Here is a 20,734-nt window from a genome sequence, read left to right on the forward strand (position 1 = left end):
CCCACATTATACAATGGAACAAAACACAGTGTTCTGTTGTGCAGCATTTTATCTTGTTCTCTTGTATAGCTATGCAATATACTGTGCCCCACTTGTGCCTTTAGAGTGTAAGCTTTTCAGTGAGGGACTTGCATCTTGTGCAGAACCTCATACACTTACAGAGACTTCCTTTGCATGTGGGATAGCTGCATGAATTGATGTACCTAGATCCTCTGGAAAATTGATTGGTTCTATAGAACTTTACCCCAACAAGCTTTTGATTCAGCTTGCGATGGCCTGTTGTTGTGTGGTGGAAAGTGGTGCGTTGAACCTAAATCTAGGAAAATGCCCATAGTGATGCTAGTTGGAAGAGGGAAATGTTTTTAAGAATTTGCTGACTCTGTCCTCTGCCCCTCCTCCCCATTTTTCAAAGAGATGCTAATCCCTGGGATCCTGTTTGACTCAACACTGAATCTAGTCTGAACAGGAACTATCAGTGACACAAAAGCCACCACCCTTCACCTTCAACTTGCTAGGAAACTCTGCCTTTCCCCTCCCACCCCCCCCGGATGAGGCGCTTGCCACAATGAACAATGCCACAGGCCTTGTCTACACTAGAGAAATCAATCAGTGGTATTTCAACACTTGGTTTTATCACCAGTTGTTCAGCTGCCCATTTGAGTATTTCCACATTGGCAATGCGGCACCAAGTTAAAGGCACCTACAATTTTGCTGCTGTGCTGGTTGTGGTGCCATGCCCACTGGGAATGTATCTGAGTTCCCAGCACTGCTGTCTGTCATCGTGCTATATTGGGAAATGTTTGCCATGCTACTGGGGACCTAGGAGGGTTGTGGGAGGGAGGGGTTAAACTCCTATAGTCTTTGGGACACTCCAGTAATTGGCTGTGGGGTATTCCAGTATTTACCTTGTTGCCGGTATTAGTTCCAAATTGTTTTTGGAACATGTAGGCTAGCACAAACACTCTCAAGTGTGTCCCGCACCTATGAAGAAAGGTTTATGCTAGAGTTTAGGAAAAACTACCGTGAGGCAGTAGAGGCAGCTGCTGAGATGCAGTGGATTGTTTTTCAAGACCTCATGCTGAGTGTTTGAGACCAAAAGAATGGTACCTGGAGTCACCTGTCAACTTGGACTTTCAGAGTACGTTTCTCTGATTTATTCCTGAATGAGTTTCCAATGGTGGGGAGAGATGCTTTGGGCCATGCGCACAAGCACAAAATGGTGGGACCTGAATGTGCTTGTGGTCTGGGATGTCCAGCAGTGACTTCAGAATTTCAGGAAGAAGAAAGACTTTCCTGGACCTCTGTGCTGAGCTAACCCAGGCATTACAGCACTAGATTGCGCATTCCTCCAGGCTGATGGAGGATCTCAGTGACAGCAGTGTGCAAGCTAGCTATCATGGTCAGCTACCAGTCAGTTAGGAATCAGTTTAGGGTGTATAAGTCCACTGTAGGCACTGTTGTGACAGAGGCTCATGACCATGTACTGCAAGAGGCATGTGATCAGCATGCAGGACATTATAGCAAGCTTTGAACCATTATTTCCTCAGTTGTACCAGTGCATTGATGAAACACAGCTGCTATCTCAGCAAAGCCTTAGAGTGCTTTAACAAGAAGAGGTAGCACTCCTTTTTGATGCGGTATATCATTGTAGTCAGTTCATACATATCTGTGTTGGCCGGCCTGGGAAGGTGCCAGTGATTCTCAAACCCATCCATTTTCCACAAAGACCAAAAATTAGGCCTCTGTTCCTGCCCCCAGTTGAATTGACATTAGTTAAATCGCTGTTTCTAATGCTATTCTGAATATGTGCTTCCCTGGTTTATGAAAACAAATCCACAAGGGAATGGAAGACTCAGCTATACCCTGAGGAAATGGAGGATATCAGTGGAGTCAGTGATAGATTGAAGGCCACCTTGCAAGAACTGTCTTATTATCTCTCCTGCTTGTTGTGTTTTGCACAATATACCGAAAAGAGATTTAAAGATGACTGGAGTATACAGTCCTAGACACTTGCATCAGGCCGTGCACATGTGGAGGCAAGAGTTACTGTTAGCAGAGTCACCAACAGGAGGGCTTCTTGGATCAGGGGTGCTCTGTGCACCTATTCTGAAAACAGGGCAAAGGACTACGTTTCATTGTCAGTATGTTGTGACCTCTGTATTCATTTGCTGTACGAAGATAATGAGGAAGGGAATGTGTGTGCGCCCAGGGTTAGGGGGATGTTATTTTTATAGCCTCATAGATTTTAAGGCCAGAAGGGACCATCATGATCATTTAGTCTAACCTCCTGCACATCACACACCACAGAACCTCACCCATCCATTCCTGTAATAGGCCTATAACCTCTGGCTGAGTTACTGAAGTCCTTAAGTCAAGTGAAATCTGTTATGCTAGTGATATACATTGCCTTTCCATTGCATTGCCGCATAGACAAATAAATTCTAAAATGGCCTTAATGTATATTCTGAAATGTAATAGTGTATTAACTAGAGCAGATCTGATGCCCCAAGACAAACACATACAAACATCCAAACTTAGAATGCTTTTTGAGGTAAATCTGACAAGTTTTTTTCATAGTTGTATGTAATACTGTTTGCAAATGTTCTCCTTGTCTTGAGTGAAAAGTTTCTGATACAGCTGGGATCATGAGGTGGGAAGAAGGGAGCCTTCCGATAAGGGATATTTTCAGTGTTTTAAAATGCAGGATATTGGACAGGAACAGGGAGTCCTATAGCAAGAAGTCCTGGAGGACACATCCCTTCCATAAGCCTGGAACGCTCCTCTATATATTCTCATATCTGTGAACGGTGAGAGAATGATAGGGAATTACAGGAGAGAAATTCCTGCCTCATATACCTGTCCATGTGTGGATCATCATATGCTGGAGAAACAGAGCAAGGCCCATGAGTCACAACTTTTTCCCTTGCAGCTGGTAAACTTTCTGCTACTCCCATCAGTTCAGCAGATATGTTGTACTTGGTCTTTGGCTTTCTGTCTTAGGTTGGGTTGGTGTTAGTTTGGTGTCATCGTCCAGGTTGGCGGGCTGTTTTGCTTGTCTATTAGTCACAGCTGCCAATAGTCAACTGCTGTCAAAGGGGAAAATGGTGAGAAAGCCAGTAACCATAATAACCCTTCAACATTCTGTTGCATTGCAAGGCTTCTGTGATGTCTGTCTCACCCTTGCTTCCAGTTATTAAGTACGATCAATTGTACAGTCTGTCCCAGATGGTGAGCAGATTGTATGTTGCCCCCCAGTATTGGGCTGCTGTGTAACCCAGAAGCGTTTTTGTGATGTGGTTTTGGGAGGCGGATGGGGAGGCGGGGGTAACTTTTCAATGACAAATACAGTAACAACCTTAACCTATTACAGGCTGCCCTACCCCTGGATGATATCACCTTGAGGAGGATTCCCAAAAGGCAGCGAAGGGAAATATTCAAGAGAGTTAGCGGCAAGCCGGAGAGATACGCTGCAGCTTTATTTTCCCGTATGGTTCCCCCTGATAAGCTGAGGGAATGGCGAGGCACTGTTAGCTATCATGGGGGCAGAGGGAAATGTGCTTTGCCATGCAATACGGTGGCCCGATTAAAACACCTTTTGTATAAGCGTTTCTCAGATATAGTGTCTGCAGACTGGAGGAAGATCAGGGCTAAAATCGACAAGCTGCTGGAGCTGTGATTGGCTGCACGTGGTGCCTGCACCTCTGACTACTGTGTAGCATGGAATGCACTTCACTTTCATTCTTAATGCCATACTAAGGACAATGATGCTGCCTTTGAATCGCTAACCCCCTGTGCTGTAAATTTCAAAGCAGGCCAACTTGTTCTCTAATGTATGTGCCTTACACCAAAGAGAGCCGTCGATACTGTGATTACCAGTGCATGCTGCTGGGTGGCAAGTGGGCCGGCAGATACAATAGAATGTAAATGCTTTGGCCTCAGCCTGTGTGGTTTGTGCTGGAGAAATAAAATGCTTCTGTTTTTTATGCTGCTTACGTTGTGGTCTCTTTGTACCTTTTTTTAATTTGGTTTTATTTTTTGCTGCTTGTCGTGTTTTGGGCGTGGCCGCATGGTATCACTCTGCCACTTAACCTGCCATTTCTCCCTGGCCTGGTGCATCTGGCAGGAGCTGGGAGATAATAGGGAAAGTTGGTTCAGGAGATGTGGGAGCGTAGGGGAAAAAAGGAGCATATAATGAGGTGGGGATGATAGAGCAGTTGATGTTCACGTTCTTGTGTAGCTATGTCTACCCTGCCACAAATGCTAATGGTAGCAGCCATGTGAACCCCAAGCATGTTCCCCAAACATGTTCTTTGATTTTAAGCTGCTTAGCAGCTAGAGTTGTAATCTGGCAATGCCAGCATTACTCTGTATGACCTTCACTGCCAACGGGTCCTGGCTGATGAGGTCTAACTCATCTATCCCCTCCCTACGTTTGGGTTTTCCTGCCTGTCGTTTTCATCCTAGCTGATCCATCCTCCAGAGTTCCACTGCTGTCTGCAGCAAAGTTGTGGTGGTGAGTCTTTGGCTGGAGATCTGGTACAGATCCTGTTTACTTTTTTTTTTTTTTTTTTTTTAACACTGTGTGTGGGAAACATCAGAGTGACTTCTATTATTCTTAGTTTTCCAGTCCTTATGTCTCAAATCCTTGCCTTTCTCCTGCCATTCAGCATTTGAGTGTTTGATGCCAGTGTGGCTAGCTGCTCAGAGAAGCTCCTACAGACCGTGGCATTCCTGTGATATGTTCCCAGCTGGGAAAGGGCATGCTGATTGCCTCACTGTGAGGGGATAGGGTAAAGGTTTTCCTGGGACTGCGCAGTAGAACAACAAGGAACCATATTTCTGAACTCTTTCTCAACTTTATAGTGGGGATATGGTTGTCAGAGCCCTGTTAGCCAGGGATTTTCTCTGGGAACACTCCAGTACCATGATCATGATGGGATGGTCTTTACTGGAGGGTCTTTACAACGCTGCATGAGTGGAAATCAGTGGAGATGGGACCAAGATGTCGGCTTTAACACCTGTTAACAATTTTGAGTATAGTATTGTAAGAAAAGTGAAATACGTTTTGGATTGGACACCTTGACTCAAGCCCTAACCAAATGACCCTATCCAAGTTGTTGAATTCATTCTTGAACTTCATGGTCTGTTGTTATTACCATGGAACAAGACGATGACGACAACAACAACAACAATTGCAATCAGTTAGAGTTGAAATACTGTTCCAGAAGTCGCTTGCTCTGAAAATGACTTGTAATCAAACTCCAGGAAATGCTATGTGTATGGGTAGGTGGTTTCTTGTGGAGCTGATCCTTGAACTGTGGCATGCAGAAAGATGACCAGAGAGACCAGTTTTGCAGTGGCTGATGCACTAGAGGACAGCAGTGAGAAACCTGCTGTAGTGGAATGGGTCTACTTGGGTGCTCAATCAGTTGAGTTAGCATTGATTGAAACTTGCTACAAATTTTTTTTAGGGTAACTATCATTGATGCCTGGCAAACAATCCATTAAAGCAAATTTTTGTGTGGATGCAGGGGCACTTTCCACCAATTAAAAGGCATTGCAATCTATCATTTTTCTCTAGTGTAGACAAGGCCTTGGTCACCTCCAGAATAGGTGACTGAAACTCAGTATATCTTGGATTGAATGTGGGTAAAATGCAGATGTCCCAGTTTGTGCAGAATGCAGCTCCCTAGCTCCTCAATGGATTGGGTCGCAACAAGCCTATCTGGAGTGTAACCACTTCAAAGGCTCACTGCAAGACCTCACTCTTTGACAAAGCACTTTCATTACATCCAACATGATGATGATGATGTGTGTGTTTGCAAAGCTACCTTGTCCAGGGAGTGGAGAAGAGCAGAAAATTCCTTTGTAGATTTCAAGGATCTATACCAGGAATCGGCAGCCTTTCAGAAGTGGTGTGCCGAGTCTTCATTTATTCACTCTAATTTAAGGTTTTGCGTGCCAGTCATACATTTTAACGTTCTTAGAATGCCTCTTTCTATAAATCTTTATAACATATAACTAAATTATTGTTGTATGTAAAGTAAATAAATAAGGTTTTTAAAATGTTTAATAAGCTTCATTTAAAAATTAAATTAAAATGAAGATCCCCCCGGACTCGTGGCCAGGACCCAGGCAGTGTGAGTGCCACTGAAAATCAGCTTGTGTGCCACCTTCGGCACACGTGCCATAGGTTGCCTACCCCTGATCTATACCTTCAGACTTCATTTGCCTTAGATATTGTGGTAAAGGGCACTATAAAAACTCCCTGAGTTAGGTAAGAATTTCACTCAAGGGAAGAATTTTTACCCTGAAGTTTCCAGCTGAAATGCAGGGAGCATGTTACATAACTAATCAGACCTTTCAGAGGCTAGTGAAACTGGCGAACTCCATTTGACTTCGAGGCTATTCTAGGTAGAGGAAAATGTTGTCATTTACCTTTACCTGGCATGATCTTATGGGAGGGTGTTGGCCTTATCTACCAAAATTACCTCTAGGGAGGTCCTTGGTGATTCTGCCCAAAGCCAATGATGATTTTTGTGTGGGAGTTAAAGTTCCTATCCTGGGGAATTAACTTGAGTTGGCCTCTGTTGCTCCCTTAAGTTCTGGGATTCCCATGTGACATGCTCTGGTTTGTTTCAGGCCACATCTGCTTTTTCAAAAATGAAGATGGAGATAAAGAAAAGTCGCCGTCACCCGCTGGGCAAACCACCAACCCGCTCCCCATTGTCTGTGGTTAAGCAGGAGGCCTCAAGTGATGAGGGTGAGTGCAAATGGCTGTCGAGAATACTGATATGCCAGGGCTACTTGCTTAGCCAGCCAGTCGCTTGACAAGCCCAGACAAATCGTTGGGGTGGTCATTAATGGGACACCATGGCATGAGATTCTTCTGCATTTTGCTTAATTGGTGGGGGCCTCTATGCACTCAGAAGGAAGTGTTGGTGAACGCTAAACCCAGCTCTAGTTTGTTTTTCTGACTTTCTGGGTGAGACCGGTTAGCTACAGGAGATGTGGGGGGAAAACATCATGGGGAAATTTGGGAGAATGATCTGGGCAATGAGTGTTTAAATTCTTGTTTGGAGACAGGCTGTGGGTGCAGTGGAGAGGGAGGAAGGGCAAGTTCTTTGATCTTACTCAAAAGGCTACATCAGTTGGCAGATCAGGACTTCAAAACACCTGCCTACAAAATCACTTTCAGATGGTCAAGCTGCACTTGACACTTCTGTCCAAAGCAGGTTTCTGTGCTCCCTGGAAGAGCTTTCTGATCACAGCTGTCCTTGCTGCACTGCTAAGCGGAAGTAATGCAGTTTGGAGTCTTAAGCTATGTCGACACTACAAGCTAGAGTGTTATTCCTTTACCCATGTTGTAATGAAGCTGGTTCTGGCGGGACCCAACTGAGAGTGCCAATTCAGGACAAATTGCTTAAAACAAGGCAGTTACAGCCCAAGGCTGAGGTTTTTCCACCTCTAAGGCAAACCAAACCAGCCAGACAAAGAGGACTTTGGTCTCGCCCCACTGGCTAACCGCAAGCAATTCCCTTAGACACTCCAGTTTCCCAGTATCACCACCAGTGCCACTCATCATGGGGATGAATGGTTATGAAAACCAACACCCGAGTAAAAGAAAAAAGGTTCCTTTGATCCCAAAGAACCAAGCCCCAGACCCAGGTCAATATACAGATCAGATCTTACCCAAAAATCATGCTGTTGCCAATCCTTTAGAATCTAAAGGTTTATTCATAAAAGGAAAAGGATATAGATGAGAGCTAGAATTGGTTAAATGGAATCAATTACATACAGTAATGGCAAAGTTCTTGGTTCAGGCTTGTAGCAGAGAAGAAATAAACTGCAGGTTTACATCAAGTCTCTGGAGTACATCCCCTGCTGGGATGAGTCCTTCAGTCCTTTGTTCAGAGCTTCAGTTTGTAGCAAAGTACCTCCAGAGGTAAGAAACAGTATTGAAGACCAGATGGAGATGAGGCATCGGACTTTTATATTTTTTTCCAGGTGTAAGAACACCTCTTTGTTCTTACTCTGGAAAATTACAGCAAAATGGAGCCTGGAGTCACATGGGTAAGTTCCTGCATACTTTGCTGAGTCTGAAGGCATATCTGCCATTCTATCAATGGGTCAGTTGTATAGCTGATGGTCTTTAATGGACCAAAAAGCAGGCTAGGCAAAGCTAACACCATCATCTTGTCTGGGGTGTCACCTAGAAGCATAGCATACGTTTGAAATACAGACAGTATAGAGCCAATATTCATAACTTCAGATGCAAAAATGGCACATGCATACAGGCAGCATAATCATAACCAGCAACCCATAACCTGGTCTTAGACACCTCATTTGACCCCCTATATACAAGATTTGGTGCCCCTACAGGACTTTGGTTGCAACCATGTTCTATATGGTCCCAGTTCAAATCAATAACATGACACATGTACACATACTGGCACTGGCTCGTGGGTATGTATTTGGCACAACTAAGCCTTGCCTTTGCTGCCACTACCAGTGCTACTGCAGCTACACTCGTATTTATACCTCATGCTAGGTTGATGAGAGCTAGTGCATGTATGTGTACGCAAGCAGGGAAATCACCCTCCTAGCTCATAGTGTAGACATACCCGTAGCCAGGGAAAATACTGCATATGAGTGTAGTGCTCCTGGCATGAACTTATGTTCTCCTTCATTCTCATATGGGATGAATGGAATTAGTTGGGGAGACAGTTAAAGGCTGAGGTCCCCTTTAGCAAACTGTGACCTAGACTTTACTGCAGGGCCTCTTGGTTCCGTGCTGCTGCAGTGCAGCAGGCTGGAAATCTTGCAGCAGATTCAGACGTTTTGTTTTTTGTTTTAGAAGGGTGGTCTCCACTGAATTAAATCAGAAAACGAAAAATACACTTGGTATACTATGCCTTGTATTAATTGTAATGTTTAATATTTTACTCTGCCTCTGATAGTTTTTCTGCATGCCCCATGTACTTGAATGTGTAGAAGTTGTCATGGGGAGGCTTTGGCAGCTAGGTAGGGGGAAAATGGGGATTTTGTCACCCAGAAAAGAATGGGGAGGAAGTTTAGAGTTGTGGGAGAAACAAATTAGCTGGATGTTTCTGCTAAAGCCATCACAGAATGCCTGGGGCCCCAGTCAAAAGTTTGTGAAAGCAAAGAATTGACAGAAACTAATCAGCACAAACAGCTGCCTATCAGACCTGTGCCAGAAGTAGATGAAGGTTGCTCATTAGACTGCAGTTGATGAAAGGGGGCTGGGGGAATAGTTGCAGAAAAGTGTAGAGTAGAACCCAGACTGAGCTTGCCTCCTGGGCACAGTTTAAATCTATAGGGGGTAAGGAGTGCACCCTGTGGTGGTAGTTGAGAATAGAGTTGCCATTCGCAGATGGAGACTGGGTGATGCTCAGACCTCTCTTGGGAGCTGGCCTGTCCAAATGAATCATCACATAGTTTCCTGAAAGATGAAACTACTGCCTGGAGGGCAGAGGCTTACTATAGCTCTGTATTGCACACCTTGAATTTGGCTTAATTAGGGGACGCTGCATGATCTAATGCATGGACACTGGGACTGGGAGTCAGGAAACTTGGCCTCTCTTCTCTCCCACTGACCTGTCATATGAGCTTGGCCCAGTCACTCTCCCTCTGTGCTTCAGTTTCCCCATCTGGAAAATGGAGATAATGATAGCTGGTTTTGTAAAGTGCTTTGGCACCTATGGATGAAAAGTGCTATAGAAGAACAAACTGATGGTGTTTGTTCTTTAACTTCTCCTAAGTGTCACTGGAGTGTTTATTTTACACCCTCTTGCTGCATTGCGTCCATACTGAAGACACTTCCCATTGCTCATTTTGCTCTAGAAACGTTTCCGTTTTCCGGGGAGGAGGATGTGAGTGACCCAGAGGCTTTGAAGTCTTTACTTTCCCTGCAGTGGAAGAATAAAGCACATAACTTCCCAGCTGAGCGAAAATTCAATGCAGCTGCTGCCCTGAGCGAGCCCTACTGTGCTGTCTGCACCCTCTTCTACCCTTATAACCAGGTAATTTCTGATACTGCTGCAGATGGGTGGGTCAGTGGAGGGTATTGCATAGTGGGTATTTTAGTCAGATTAGTGTGGGTTTGTTTTCTTGGTATGTCAGTGTGATGATCTAAGCTTTTATTGTAAATTGGTAAGTCAGAGCCCCAGGTTTGTGTGCCATAGAGATGTATAGCAGAGACGGTGGGAAAAGCCTACTGGCTTCTCATCTTTCCTTGCATTAATTTTTAATTTTACTTAAGTAAAACAGAAATTCCATGGCAAGGGAGTATGCCGTTAACCTCAGATTGTCTTGTGTTGAGCTCTGCCACAGAATTCTTGTGTGACCTTCAGTACCTCACTTAATCTCTCTGCCTCAGTTACCTTATCTGCAAATGGGAATACTGCCCACCTCAGAGGGATGATGTGAGAACTGATGTGCAGAGCTCTTTGAGATCCTCTGATGGGGAACACGATAAGTGCAAATTATTATTATTATTAATGTTGTCTACACAAGGCCACTAGGACTGTGCAAAACTTGCCTTTCTCCTAAAAACTGGTGGACCACATGCTTTTTCTCCTCTTTGTCAACCAACATTCGGAGCTTGACAACTTCTCAAGCTGAGTAGGCGCAGCTCAGGGGTCCGTACAGAGAAAGCAGCCTCTGCTCTTTGTGGGTACATCTATAAAACCCAAAACAAAAAACCCAACCCACAACAGTGAGACTCAGAGCTGTGTGAACTGACTTGGGCGTGAGGGACTTGCAGAGCAGTGTAGACATTCCTCTGAGACAACCCTCTTTGCTGGGTTTCTGAATCTAAGCTCCTGCCCAATCAGAAATGTCTACACTACTATTTTTAGCCCCATAGCATGAGCCTGGGTCGGTTGACCCAGGCTCTGAGACTTGCTACTGCTGTAGACGTACCCTGAGACACTGCCTGATTGAAAGAGGATTCTACCTGGATCTGTGTTTATGCTCTCCAGGTTGTTTGAAATTTGAGGGTGGATTTACAAAATGCTGACTGAGAGTAATGTCAGGTCCTTCTGTGGTTTTGTCCCTACCTAGAAGAGGCCAACCTCAGTGCTACTGAATTGCGAACATGTGCTACAGCATCCCTCTTTTCCCAGGCTCATACAGGCAGCTGTAACGTTTCAGTTATGCAAGCAAGAGCAATGGTGTTAGTCTCGGTTTTATAAATTAATGCATTGGAGCCTGGGCTTAGCGTAATGCGGGGGGCACTGTACAAGGCAGCAGAAAGGAGATATGCATATGTAAATCTTTGTGGTGTGAAATTTATTTTAATTTTCTAATCATTTGAGTAAATCAGAGCTAATATCTAGAAAGGTTTTCTGGGCACGTCCAGCTTTCCTCACTTGCCGTAAGAGGCTGCTGGGATTTAAAATTCTGGGAACTTCAGTTTAAGATGCAGATTTTCTTGGCAATCGTTGCCAAGCAAAACATTGGGAACCAAATCTAACTCTGTCCCACCTATCAAATGTATATTATAAATCAGACCACACAGGACGGGAGACATCCAAAATTCGTAAAGCCTCTCAACTCTCAAGATGGTAAATTCTTCTGTGCATTGTGTACATAGTGCTGGTAACTTAGCTGAGCCTGGTTTAAAAACCAAAGCTGAACATTTCAAGGGGATTGGAAAAAATAAGATTTAACACACTGACACATTTGGGTCCTGTAGTGATTTACAGGAGCAGACATTAATACATACAGTGCTGCTACACTTGCGTATGCATCGAATTGGTACTCAGCATGAGGTAGCCTTGTAGCGTAGGTAGCCCTGTAGTAATAGGGGTGTGTGTGTGTAAATATCTATGAATATATTTGTATGCAGGCGTGTGTAATTACCCTCACACCCCCTATAGCTGCAGAGACAGAATCACATGGAGAAGAGAAGGCTTTTTTATCAGTTTAAATATGCTTGTTCCAACATTGTATCCCCCAGTTACTAGTTTGATGGCCTGTTTTCTCGCATCCGGCTCCACTAAGGCAGCGATCCCCAACGTGGTGCCCGCAGGCGCCATGGCGCCCGCGGGGGCATCTAAATGCACTCGTGTCCCAGCCAGCATTTTGGCGGCGGCATTTTGGCGGATGCTTGACCGCCGCCACGGTCCTTCGTCTGGCGCCCGCCAGACAAAAAGGGTGGGGACGGCTGCACTAAGGTATCGCTTTTCAGAGATGTACTGAATCTCTTCCCCCTTTATTTAAAAAAACGAGAATAAAAATCCTAGTGGGCCTCTTGCTATCCCAGCAGGTCTGGGTGAATTTTTTTTTAAAAAATATATGATTAGTGCAGTATTTTTGTTCAAATGTGATTTAGCCCCATTCACATCTTTGTGCGTTGCTTTCCCTGAGTGTTCAAGCAGTATTTTGGAAACTGGTATTTAAAATCACACATGCAGATCTTTGCACGAGAAATCCTAGCACGCACTCCCAGTCAGGGAACAGAAACATACAATGCTGTTAGTCTGACCACTTGCATCTAAGCATTGTATCCAGCTTCTGAATATTCACAAGCAAAAAGTAAGATTAGAGTAAAAAAAATCATCCACTGAATTTGAATATCAGCTTTAAGGAATTTTCAATTTGCTTCCAGATATTTCGTGAGCAGGAGGGCAAAATTTGTTAGATATGTTATTTGCTCAAGTCTGCCCCAATTTGTCCCTGCATAAATAGGGCACATGGAGCCAGACACAGCTCTGTGTTCACTTGAGGCATGCGTGTTTAAAAAAAAAAAAATCCCTGATTTATTCTGCAGACAGAAAATAAAGTCTCTCTCCAGGACTGCATGATGTTGCTGTATAATGGATTGTGAGGAGACTTGGGTGCAGCTGGGCTGTTTCATCTGCTATTTTTAACTCTGGTTTACTACCAGAAACCTTTAAATGTCCTTCTGAAGAAAAAACTGGAGAGGGTGCCAAGGGAGAGGGGTAGATCTTGCTTATTCTGTTGAGAGAGTCTTCTTCTGCAGCATTTGGGGATTTGATCTTATTTTGTAAAAGTATAAATGTAAAAATAGTGAATACTGCTCATTATTCTAATGCAGGGGTTCTCAAACTGGGGGTTGGGACCCCTCGGGGGTCACGAGGTTATTACATGGGAGGTCACGAGCAGTCAACCTCCACCCCAAACCCTGCTTTGCCTCCAGCATTTATAATGGTGTTAAATATACAAAAAAGTGTTTTTAATTTATAAGGGGGGGTCACACTCAGAAACTTGCTATGTGAAAGGGGTCACCAGTAAAGGAGTTTGAGAGCCACTGTTCTAATGCTTCCCTGAGCTTTCAAACCAAATGGCAAATCCCCGGGTACATCCTGTTGGGACGGAGGGAACGACAAGATTCTTGTCATGTGAGGTAGGAGTTGGGATAAAAGCACTTCTTGTGGTTGCAAACAGCATGAGCTAGTGAGGATTGATTTTTCACAAGGGCAATATTCTTTGAATTTTAGAACAGCTGGTGGATGGGCAAAGTGGAGACTCTGTGTACCACTGTTCCTTTTCCTCCTTAAGTCGTTACAGATGGATAAAGAGGCTGTCCAGGTCTCCATAGGGGAGAGCTCCTCCTTGCTCCAGCTTTCAAAGTGTGGACAGAAGACAAAACCTCTGATCCCTGAGATGTGCTTTACCTCAGGTGGGGAAAACACAGAGCCCCTTCCTTCAAACTCGTATATTGGAGAAGATGGAACCAGTCTCCTGATATCCTGCGCCAAGTGCTGCCTGCAGGTTCATGCTAGTGAGTGTTCCTCCTTCCCCACTAAGGGCTCTGGGCATTCAGTCACTTGTAAGTTTCTTTACACCTGTGCTCTCTGCATTTGGACACTTTCTAGGCATGCTTGTGGTTCCTGCCACACTCCTTTTGCCAGTTCCTGCACTAATGTGCATATACATTTCCTCTTCATTGTGTTCTCAAGCCTGCCGTGGCTATGACCATCCCTGCATATTTCTGCACATGTGCTTTCTATTCCTCTTCTGCTCCTTCTGGAATTATTTTCTCTGGTGTGTGTGGGGGGGTGGCGACGGCAGCGAATAAGGGAAAGATCAGGTCCTGCCTGATGGAAGCTCCCTTCTTATACAGGCATCTTCCATGTAAACTCCTAATGTGCAGGCTCTCTCCCTAAACCACGCTGGTGAGTCTAGGGGATATGGAAGCCAGGCGAATACAGCAGTGCCACCTTAGACGTGTAAGTCAGGTGGGAGACACTAAGTAGAAATCCTTAGCTTGTGTGATCAGCCATGGTACTGATTAAAAGCTGCTCATGAGGAAATACCTGAGGAAGAGAAAACAGGTACATTTCACCTCAGTGTGTCAGCCTCCATTTCTAAAGTTGTTTGGGGTTGTAACAGGGGACATTCCCAAGGGCAGTATTCAGTAGTGGCTGAAACTACAGCAGATCAGCCCCTAAAATGTTTTCAGCTATAGATTAGGATCCCATTGAGATACTGTCTTTTAGAGGAAAGTCCATTATTTTATTGGACTCTTTTCTCCTTCTGACACATATTTTACAGACTGGCCTTCTCAAAGCCTGCATGAACAGAATGGTAATTTGGGCTCAGGAGGATCTCATGAGGACAAATAAATTCTTAAATTTCTCTCCCAAAACTTGTGCCATTGACATACTATCATCCAGGCCACTATGGGGAACTGACTGGAGCTTTTAAAGGACAACCTGTGTCTGAAGTCCTTCTCCCCCCTGCCCCCTCCCCCCCATCTGCACTAATGAAACAGGATATTGCATCCTTTTGTTGTGGTGGGACATAGAATCCTGAAATCTCCTTTCAGTAATTAAGGTGACAGAGCATCGTTCTGGGAGATCTTTTGAAATGAAAAGTATAAAACCATCTCATTGAAACAATTTCATTATATACCTCCTCCTTGCTCACTTGGGCCATGTAATGTAATGACTCCTGGCCGGTTTGACACCTGTGCTTCCATAAGAGAATCCTCTGAGAGAAACAGCCCTCTTTTTGTCGAATGATTGCACAGCTGGGGCAGACAATGAGCCTTTTGCTAGGGTTAAAAAGAGTACAGATGCCAGCAGTTCCAGGTGAGTTACATGGGGAGTAGAATGGAAGAAAAGGGGAGAAAAAGTTCGTTAAGAATTCTATCTCCCATGCTATTACTACAGAGAGAGTGCAGCATGAATATCCCAGTTGTACATCATATTCATGGGGATTCAGGTTGGAATTACTTCTAGCTAGTTTTGCACTTACATGTGGTTATCTGTGATAATGCCCTGTTAGAAATGAGGAAACTACAGAGCAGACATCTTTGAGCAGATCCTGTTTCTGTTTGTTTCTGCCTGCTGTTTTACCTGTTCTGGTCTTTGTCAGTGCAAGGAGTCTGACCCTATTGGTATGTAAATTACCATTTATGTATGTCATACTTTAGAAACCAGAAATTGCAAAGTAAGCCACTTACAATCCTCTCACTTGTTCAAATGTTGGCCTACTAGGTGAACCAGTTATCAAGATTTCATGAGAGAGGGTAGTTAATACCGTGATTTCTGTGAGCCTCTGTTGTTCTTGGGAGCACCTGGGCTTATGGAATAGTTTCTGAGATGCATTTTCATAGTGTCTGTGTTGCTGTTTGTGACAATGTTGGTTTATCACAGGAGACACGTACGTCTGGTTCTTTAGAGAGCTAAGGTGGGTGAGGCAATATCTCTTATCGGAAAGGTCCTAGACCTGAAGAAGAGCTCAGTGTAGCTTGCAAGCTTGTCTCTTTCACCAGCAGAAGTTGGTTCAATAAAAGATGTTGCCTCACCCATGTTCTCTTTAACATCCTGCGACCAGCACAGCTACAACACTACAGACCACTACATGTTTCTTTGATTATTATGCCCAAGCGAGGATTTCTGATGGCAGCTGATTGAAGGTACTGGTCTGCGTCAGGAGTACAGTAGATTCTACAGCATCTAGTTAAGATTTGCACTAGTATTAGGAGGTGTGGTATATTACTGTTCTGCTGTTTGACCTTGGCAGACGGAAAGAATTATTTGACTTGCATCTGCAAAATTTGCTTTTATGGTCTCAGCTTTATAAACAAGAGCAGTTGAGCACAAATGTCTCTTGTGGCGAATTAGAATAAAGGATGAACTTTTCTTGTATCCACGAGGTGGTCACTTCCGGATCATGGTGTGTAGTACGCTGACATAGGGTGAGTGCACACGTGATGGAGATGGCTTTCTCATCTTGGAGATAGTTGTCACTGGAGAGTTGTCTCTTTATCCAGTACATGCATACATCTCCAGTAGAAAGGCATGCAAGAGCAATGTTAGCAAGCCGAATTTTAATATGGAGAGATGTGTATATGAATAAAGCAAAGTTAATCTGCAGTCGTAGACAGAGCCTGGTGCATTCTATTAATCAGGTTTAGCTGTGCTGGACCCATGAGGCTTGGCTCTAGTTTAAGGTTGCAGGTGCATAACTGTCTGTTTGCACTTGTAGATTCCAGTATCCACTTGCCTTTGGTGTGGTGAGACCAGTTTGTTCACTCTGTAGAATGGAGCTACAGCATCAGGGCTTATTGAAGCTGGGCTGGCTGGGTGTTGTAAAACTGCTCAGCAGGCCACTTATTACAATCCGATTTGGAGGAGTCTCACCTGGCTGTGATAGGCTGTGACAACGGGAGGGATACCAGGAAACCTTGGCCAAGATTTCTAGGCCCTTAAGGTGCTGACACAACCTATTGAGGGGAGAAAGTAGTTACTTCGCTTGTTTGCTAGCCTCATTGGATTAACTATCAATTCTGGGCTTCAGTCACTCTCGTTCCCCGCAGCGCACACTTCTTCTCCTCTCTCTTGCATAGCTATTTCTGGGAGCTGAAAGCCTCCTATTCAAAAGAATGAGATTTTGCCTCTTAGCTACATTCAGAAACACCCTGGTTCCTGAGGAACAGACAGCCACACTGAAAGGTTAATATTTAGTCCGAGCAGCTCTAGTCTGGCTGGTTTGCTCCTACTAAGCAAGATCTAATTTATTTTCTGGGAAAAAAAAAAAAAAAGAATATTAAATATGTTTCTCATCGTAGTTTCTCCTTTAGGCTCCTCTTTTCTTTCTTTCTGTAGTTTGTGTCTCTCTCTCTCTCATCTGAGAGCTGTGTTCCTTCAGAAGATTCCCCCCTCAAGTCCAGAGGTCCCCCAACCTGTGGTCTTGAAACAAGAAATCAATGCTGAAATTTCACGGTCTGTTCCACACAGGTTTGGGCTCCACAGATATTTCACTTAAGGGCTTAAAATAGAAACTCATGTCAACTTCCTAATCAGTTCTCCAAACTCCATCACCCCGCCTCTTTTGCCAGGTCTGGATTGGATCTGCTTTCATGACCTGTCACTTGATGGAAAGGAACTTCATATGCAGGAGGCAACCATGGGTGTATATTATTGACTCTTTTCTGAGGTTGGTTGATTGGGTTAGGTAGCTGCTTGTTACGGAAGTGAGTACTGTGTTGACCTCACTTCATAGCTGAATATTTACCTTTAGTTTACCCAAGTTATTAACACTAAGTATTGAAGTGCTTTGTATACTAGAGACCTTTTTTGCCTGTTCAGCTGAGATGGTAGCACCTTGATTTCCAGCTTTTACTGTGTTTAGCTGAAAATTTCTCATGAGATGTTTGGGAAGAAGGATGGCCTACTGGTTAGCCTGGGATTTCCTCAGGTTCAATTCCCTGTTCCACCACAGACTTCCTGTGTGATGTGCAGCAGTAAGCACATGGAGTGTTTAATTCCCCACTGCTAGATTACTTTATTCTCCCCCTTTCCTCCCCTTCAAATGAGGTCCTTCTCAGTCTTTCTGCAAAGATGGCTGCACCTGCTGGGTTTAAATCAGATCATCATTCTTACCCCCTTTGATGTGTCCATTTAGTGTAGCAATAGGGGCATATCTTCTGAGACCAGTCTCTAGACTGTAGTGTCAGACATCTCCTCCTAACCTCTGGCCCTAGGAAGGAGTTGGGATTTCACATTCTATTTCATTAGTATGTGACATCAATGCTAGCTGCCTACCCCTAGGTGACTCCTTGTCGTTTGTGTGTTGTAGTCTCTTGGGTTTTGAATTGGCTATTCCAAATACTGTGTCTAATTTCCAAGGTGTATCTCACCTGAACTCTCAGTGATGGACTTCATGTATGTGTTACCAAGAGTGTGAGAAGAATACTTTGCTTTCTTTCAGGTTGCTATGGAATACGCCCTGATCTGGTGAATGAAGGCTGGTCTTGTTCCCGGTGCTCAGCCAATGCATGGGCAGCGGTAAGTATCCACTGTAGTGGAGACTGGAAAGGAAAGTTTCTGGAGAGAATTAACTGGATGCGTCAACACCGAGGGGAGGTGGGGAGACAAAGTATTTCCCGGCATGCTGTTGCCCCAGCTTAATAAATCTCTGCGGAGGTTTGGTTTGGGATTGCCTTGGTTGTTTTTTCAGTTAATCTTTATGATGGTTTTTTACTGTAGGACTGCTGCCTGTGTAATCTCAGGGGAGGAGCTCTTCAAATGACCACTGATGGGAGGTAGGTAGCATTGAAAATGTCTTGCCTGTATCCTAGAGAGACAAGGTGAGTGAGAATATCTTTTATAGGACCAGCTTCTTTGGAAAGCTCTCTCACCAACAGAATAAATAAGATTTATTGGTCCAATAAAATATATTACCTCACCCACCTTATGTCTCTAATATCCTGGACCAGCACAGCTACCACTACAATGGATTGCACTGTGTACTAGCTCTCTCACCCAAGCACTAGTGCAAGTAATTTTGTTTATATTGTGAACACTAGTCAGGGTGCACCAGTGGGGGAGCAAAATTTTGCCTCACATGCATAATTGCTGCTCTTTAGAGTGGATGGATGAACTGGGATGTCTGTGCTGTCCCTCTTTCTCTACTCTTAAGGGTCTGATTCTGTGTGGCACTGAACACCTTTAATGTCATTGATTTCAAAGGCAGCACCTTTCAGATAGTACTCAGCACCATGCAGGAATGCTTCCCTATGAAGAAAGTTGATCCCAGTTGTTCCAGAGACCATTATCTAGTGCAGTTCGTGAATAATAACCAGATGCTAATATTACCAGTGCTGCCAACTATCATAAATGTGTCCAGATACTATAGAAGGGAAACCAGGAGAAATGTTACCAGCCCTCTAGAGTTTATGCATCCCATAAATGTGCCAACATTTTTTAAAAAAAATATGGCAGCTTCTGATTTCTCTGATTTCCAGGTGGATCCATATAATCTGTGCTATCACTGTCCCAGAGGCCCGTTTCCTCAACGTAATAGAGCGCCATCCTGTGGACATCAGTTCTATTCCAGAGCAGCGGTGGAAACTGGTAGGTGCTTCCTGAGGATTGCTTGAGTAATAGCAGGGCTTGGCTTAGCTAGTGAGAAAAACATTAAATGTTGTGTAGGAGCCTCAGGCTGCAAGGGCTGGAGGATGCTCTCCTCAGGAAGCAGTACCATTGAGATATGTCCAAGAGGGTCTGCTTTCCTTTAAAATGTTTCACTTTCTCCATCACAAAATCTTTCCCATCTCCATTTGTGCAGAAATTAACGAATGCCCCCTGTGGTCATCTCGATAAGGAGGGAATCAGGAGAAGATATATCAATAGGTTACATGCTGGTAGATGGATTTTTAATTCCTTTCTGTGGAGGTTGCAATACCTTCATCCCGGGGGCTTAATGATTAGATGGAATCAATGAGTCTTGGCTTTGCCTACGGTGCTACGTTCTCCCAGCTGGTTCTGAATACCCCTCTGTTATGGGTGCATTTGGTAGGATAAATTGTGCTTTTTGCTTTTCTTTTGCGTGGGAGTCAGTTCTGGATATCAAGAGGGGGGGATATGATGGGGGAAGATGTCATTAGCATTGATGTATTCGGTAGTTAGTGCTGATGTATTCATTAACTGCACAGCTTTTCAGTGTAGGCAGCCCAGCCCTTCCTGGATGAGAGGTTAGGAAGAATCTGTGTATGCTTCTAGAGTTATTCCTCTGTTGTGCAAGTGGGTTTTGTACACAAATGTGAATGTAAAAAGCATTCATTATTCAGGTTGCGTGATGGAGCAATATGATGCGAGAGTGATAAATCTTGAAGCACCAGCTCTTTATGGATTGTCTGACATTTCCAGCATGCATCCTCTTCATTACCACCACTTGTAACGATGAATTAAAAATCCTTTTACACAGAAGTTGCTTGTATTGCTTAATGGGGCCTCACAAGAAAACCTGTTAACTCCTGCATGGCTGCCTTGCAACTGTGCAGCATTCATCACTGAGTCTGTGCAGCATCACTTTGTCATCATGAACTCCAGACTGCTTGGCATGGGTCTGTGTGGGAGGACTCTGATTAAAAGGAGAAGGTTTATAGGCAGAAGATGATTAGGGGAGTATGGCATGTGTATTGGGGGTGTGGGGGAGAGAACCACAAATTGTAGGGGCAGGAAAGTGAAGGTGAGCATTGGGAAGCCTTTGATGTGATGCTACTTGATTCAGTAACAAGTTTCCATGGATTTCTGTCCACTGTGCAGCATTTTACAGGTGTCCAAGGGCATCATGGATTTAATTTGCCTTCATCTGAAGCATTTATTTGTACAACACCGGGCCCAATTGGCCCGTGATCCTCATTAGGGACTTTGAGCTGTACCTCATTCATGATACATGGTATCCTTTATGGACCAGCAGTCCAATCCAGTATCCTGGTAAATTCTATGTT

General features: G+C 44.2%; 1 protein-coding gene across 5 annotated transcripts in view; it reads left to right on the forward strand.

Moving 5' to 3' along the window:
* KDM4B (lysine demethylase 4B) overlaps positions 1-20,734 on the forward strand; it is a 172,479-nt gene that overhangs the window by 136,803 nt on the left and 14,942 nt on the right. For 2 of the 5 annotated variants that reach the window (XM_075070876.1, XM_032777484.2), the window contains exons 13-18: positions 6,643-6,763; positions 9,865-10,043; positions 13,549-13,771; positions 18,211-18,287; positions 18,489-18,544; positions 19,247-19,355. In XM_075070876.1, coding sequence (XP_074926977.1) covers positions 6,643-6,763; positions 9,865-10,043; positions 13,549-13,771; positions 18,211-18,287; positions 18,489-18,544; positions 19,247-19,355 — 765 coding nt within the window. Of the gene's footprint in view, positions 1-3,370; positions 3,982-6,642; positions 6,764-9,864; positions 10,044-10,399; positions 12,201-13,548; positions 13,772-18,210; positions 18,288-18,488; positions 18,545-19,246; positions 19,356-20,071; positions 20,168-20,734 lie in introns of those variants that run through there. The other 3 variants (XM_075070877.1, XR_012656807.1, XM_032777637.2) reach the window with 3 other exon arrangements.

The sequence above is a fragment of the Chelonoidis abingdonii genome, chromosome 11, assembly GCF_003597395.2.
Source record: "Chelonoidis abingdonii isolate Lonesome George chromosome 11, CheloAbing_2.0, whole genome shotgun sequence".
Classification (NCBI taxonomy): Eukaryota; Metazoa; Chordata; order Testudines; family Testudinidae; genus Chelonoidis; species Chelonoidis abingdonii.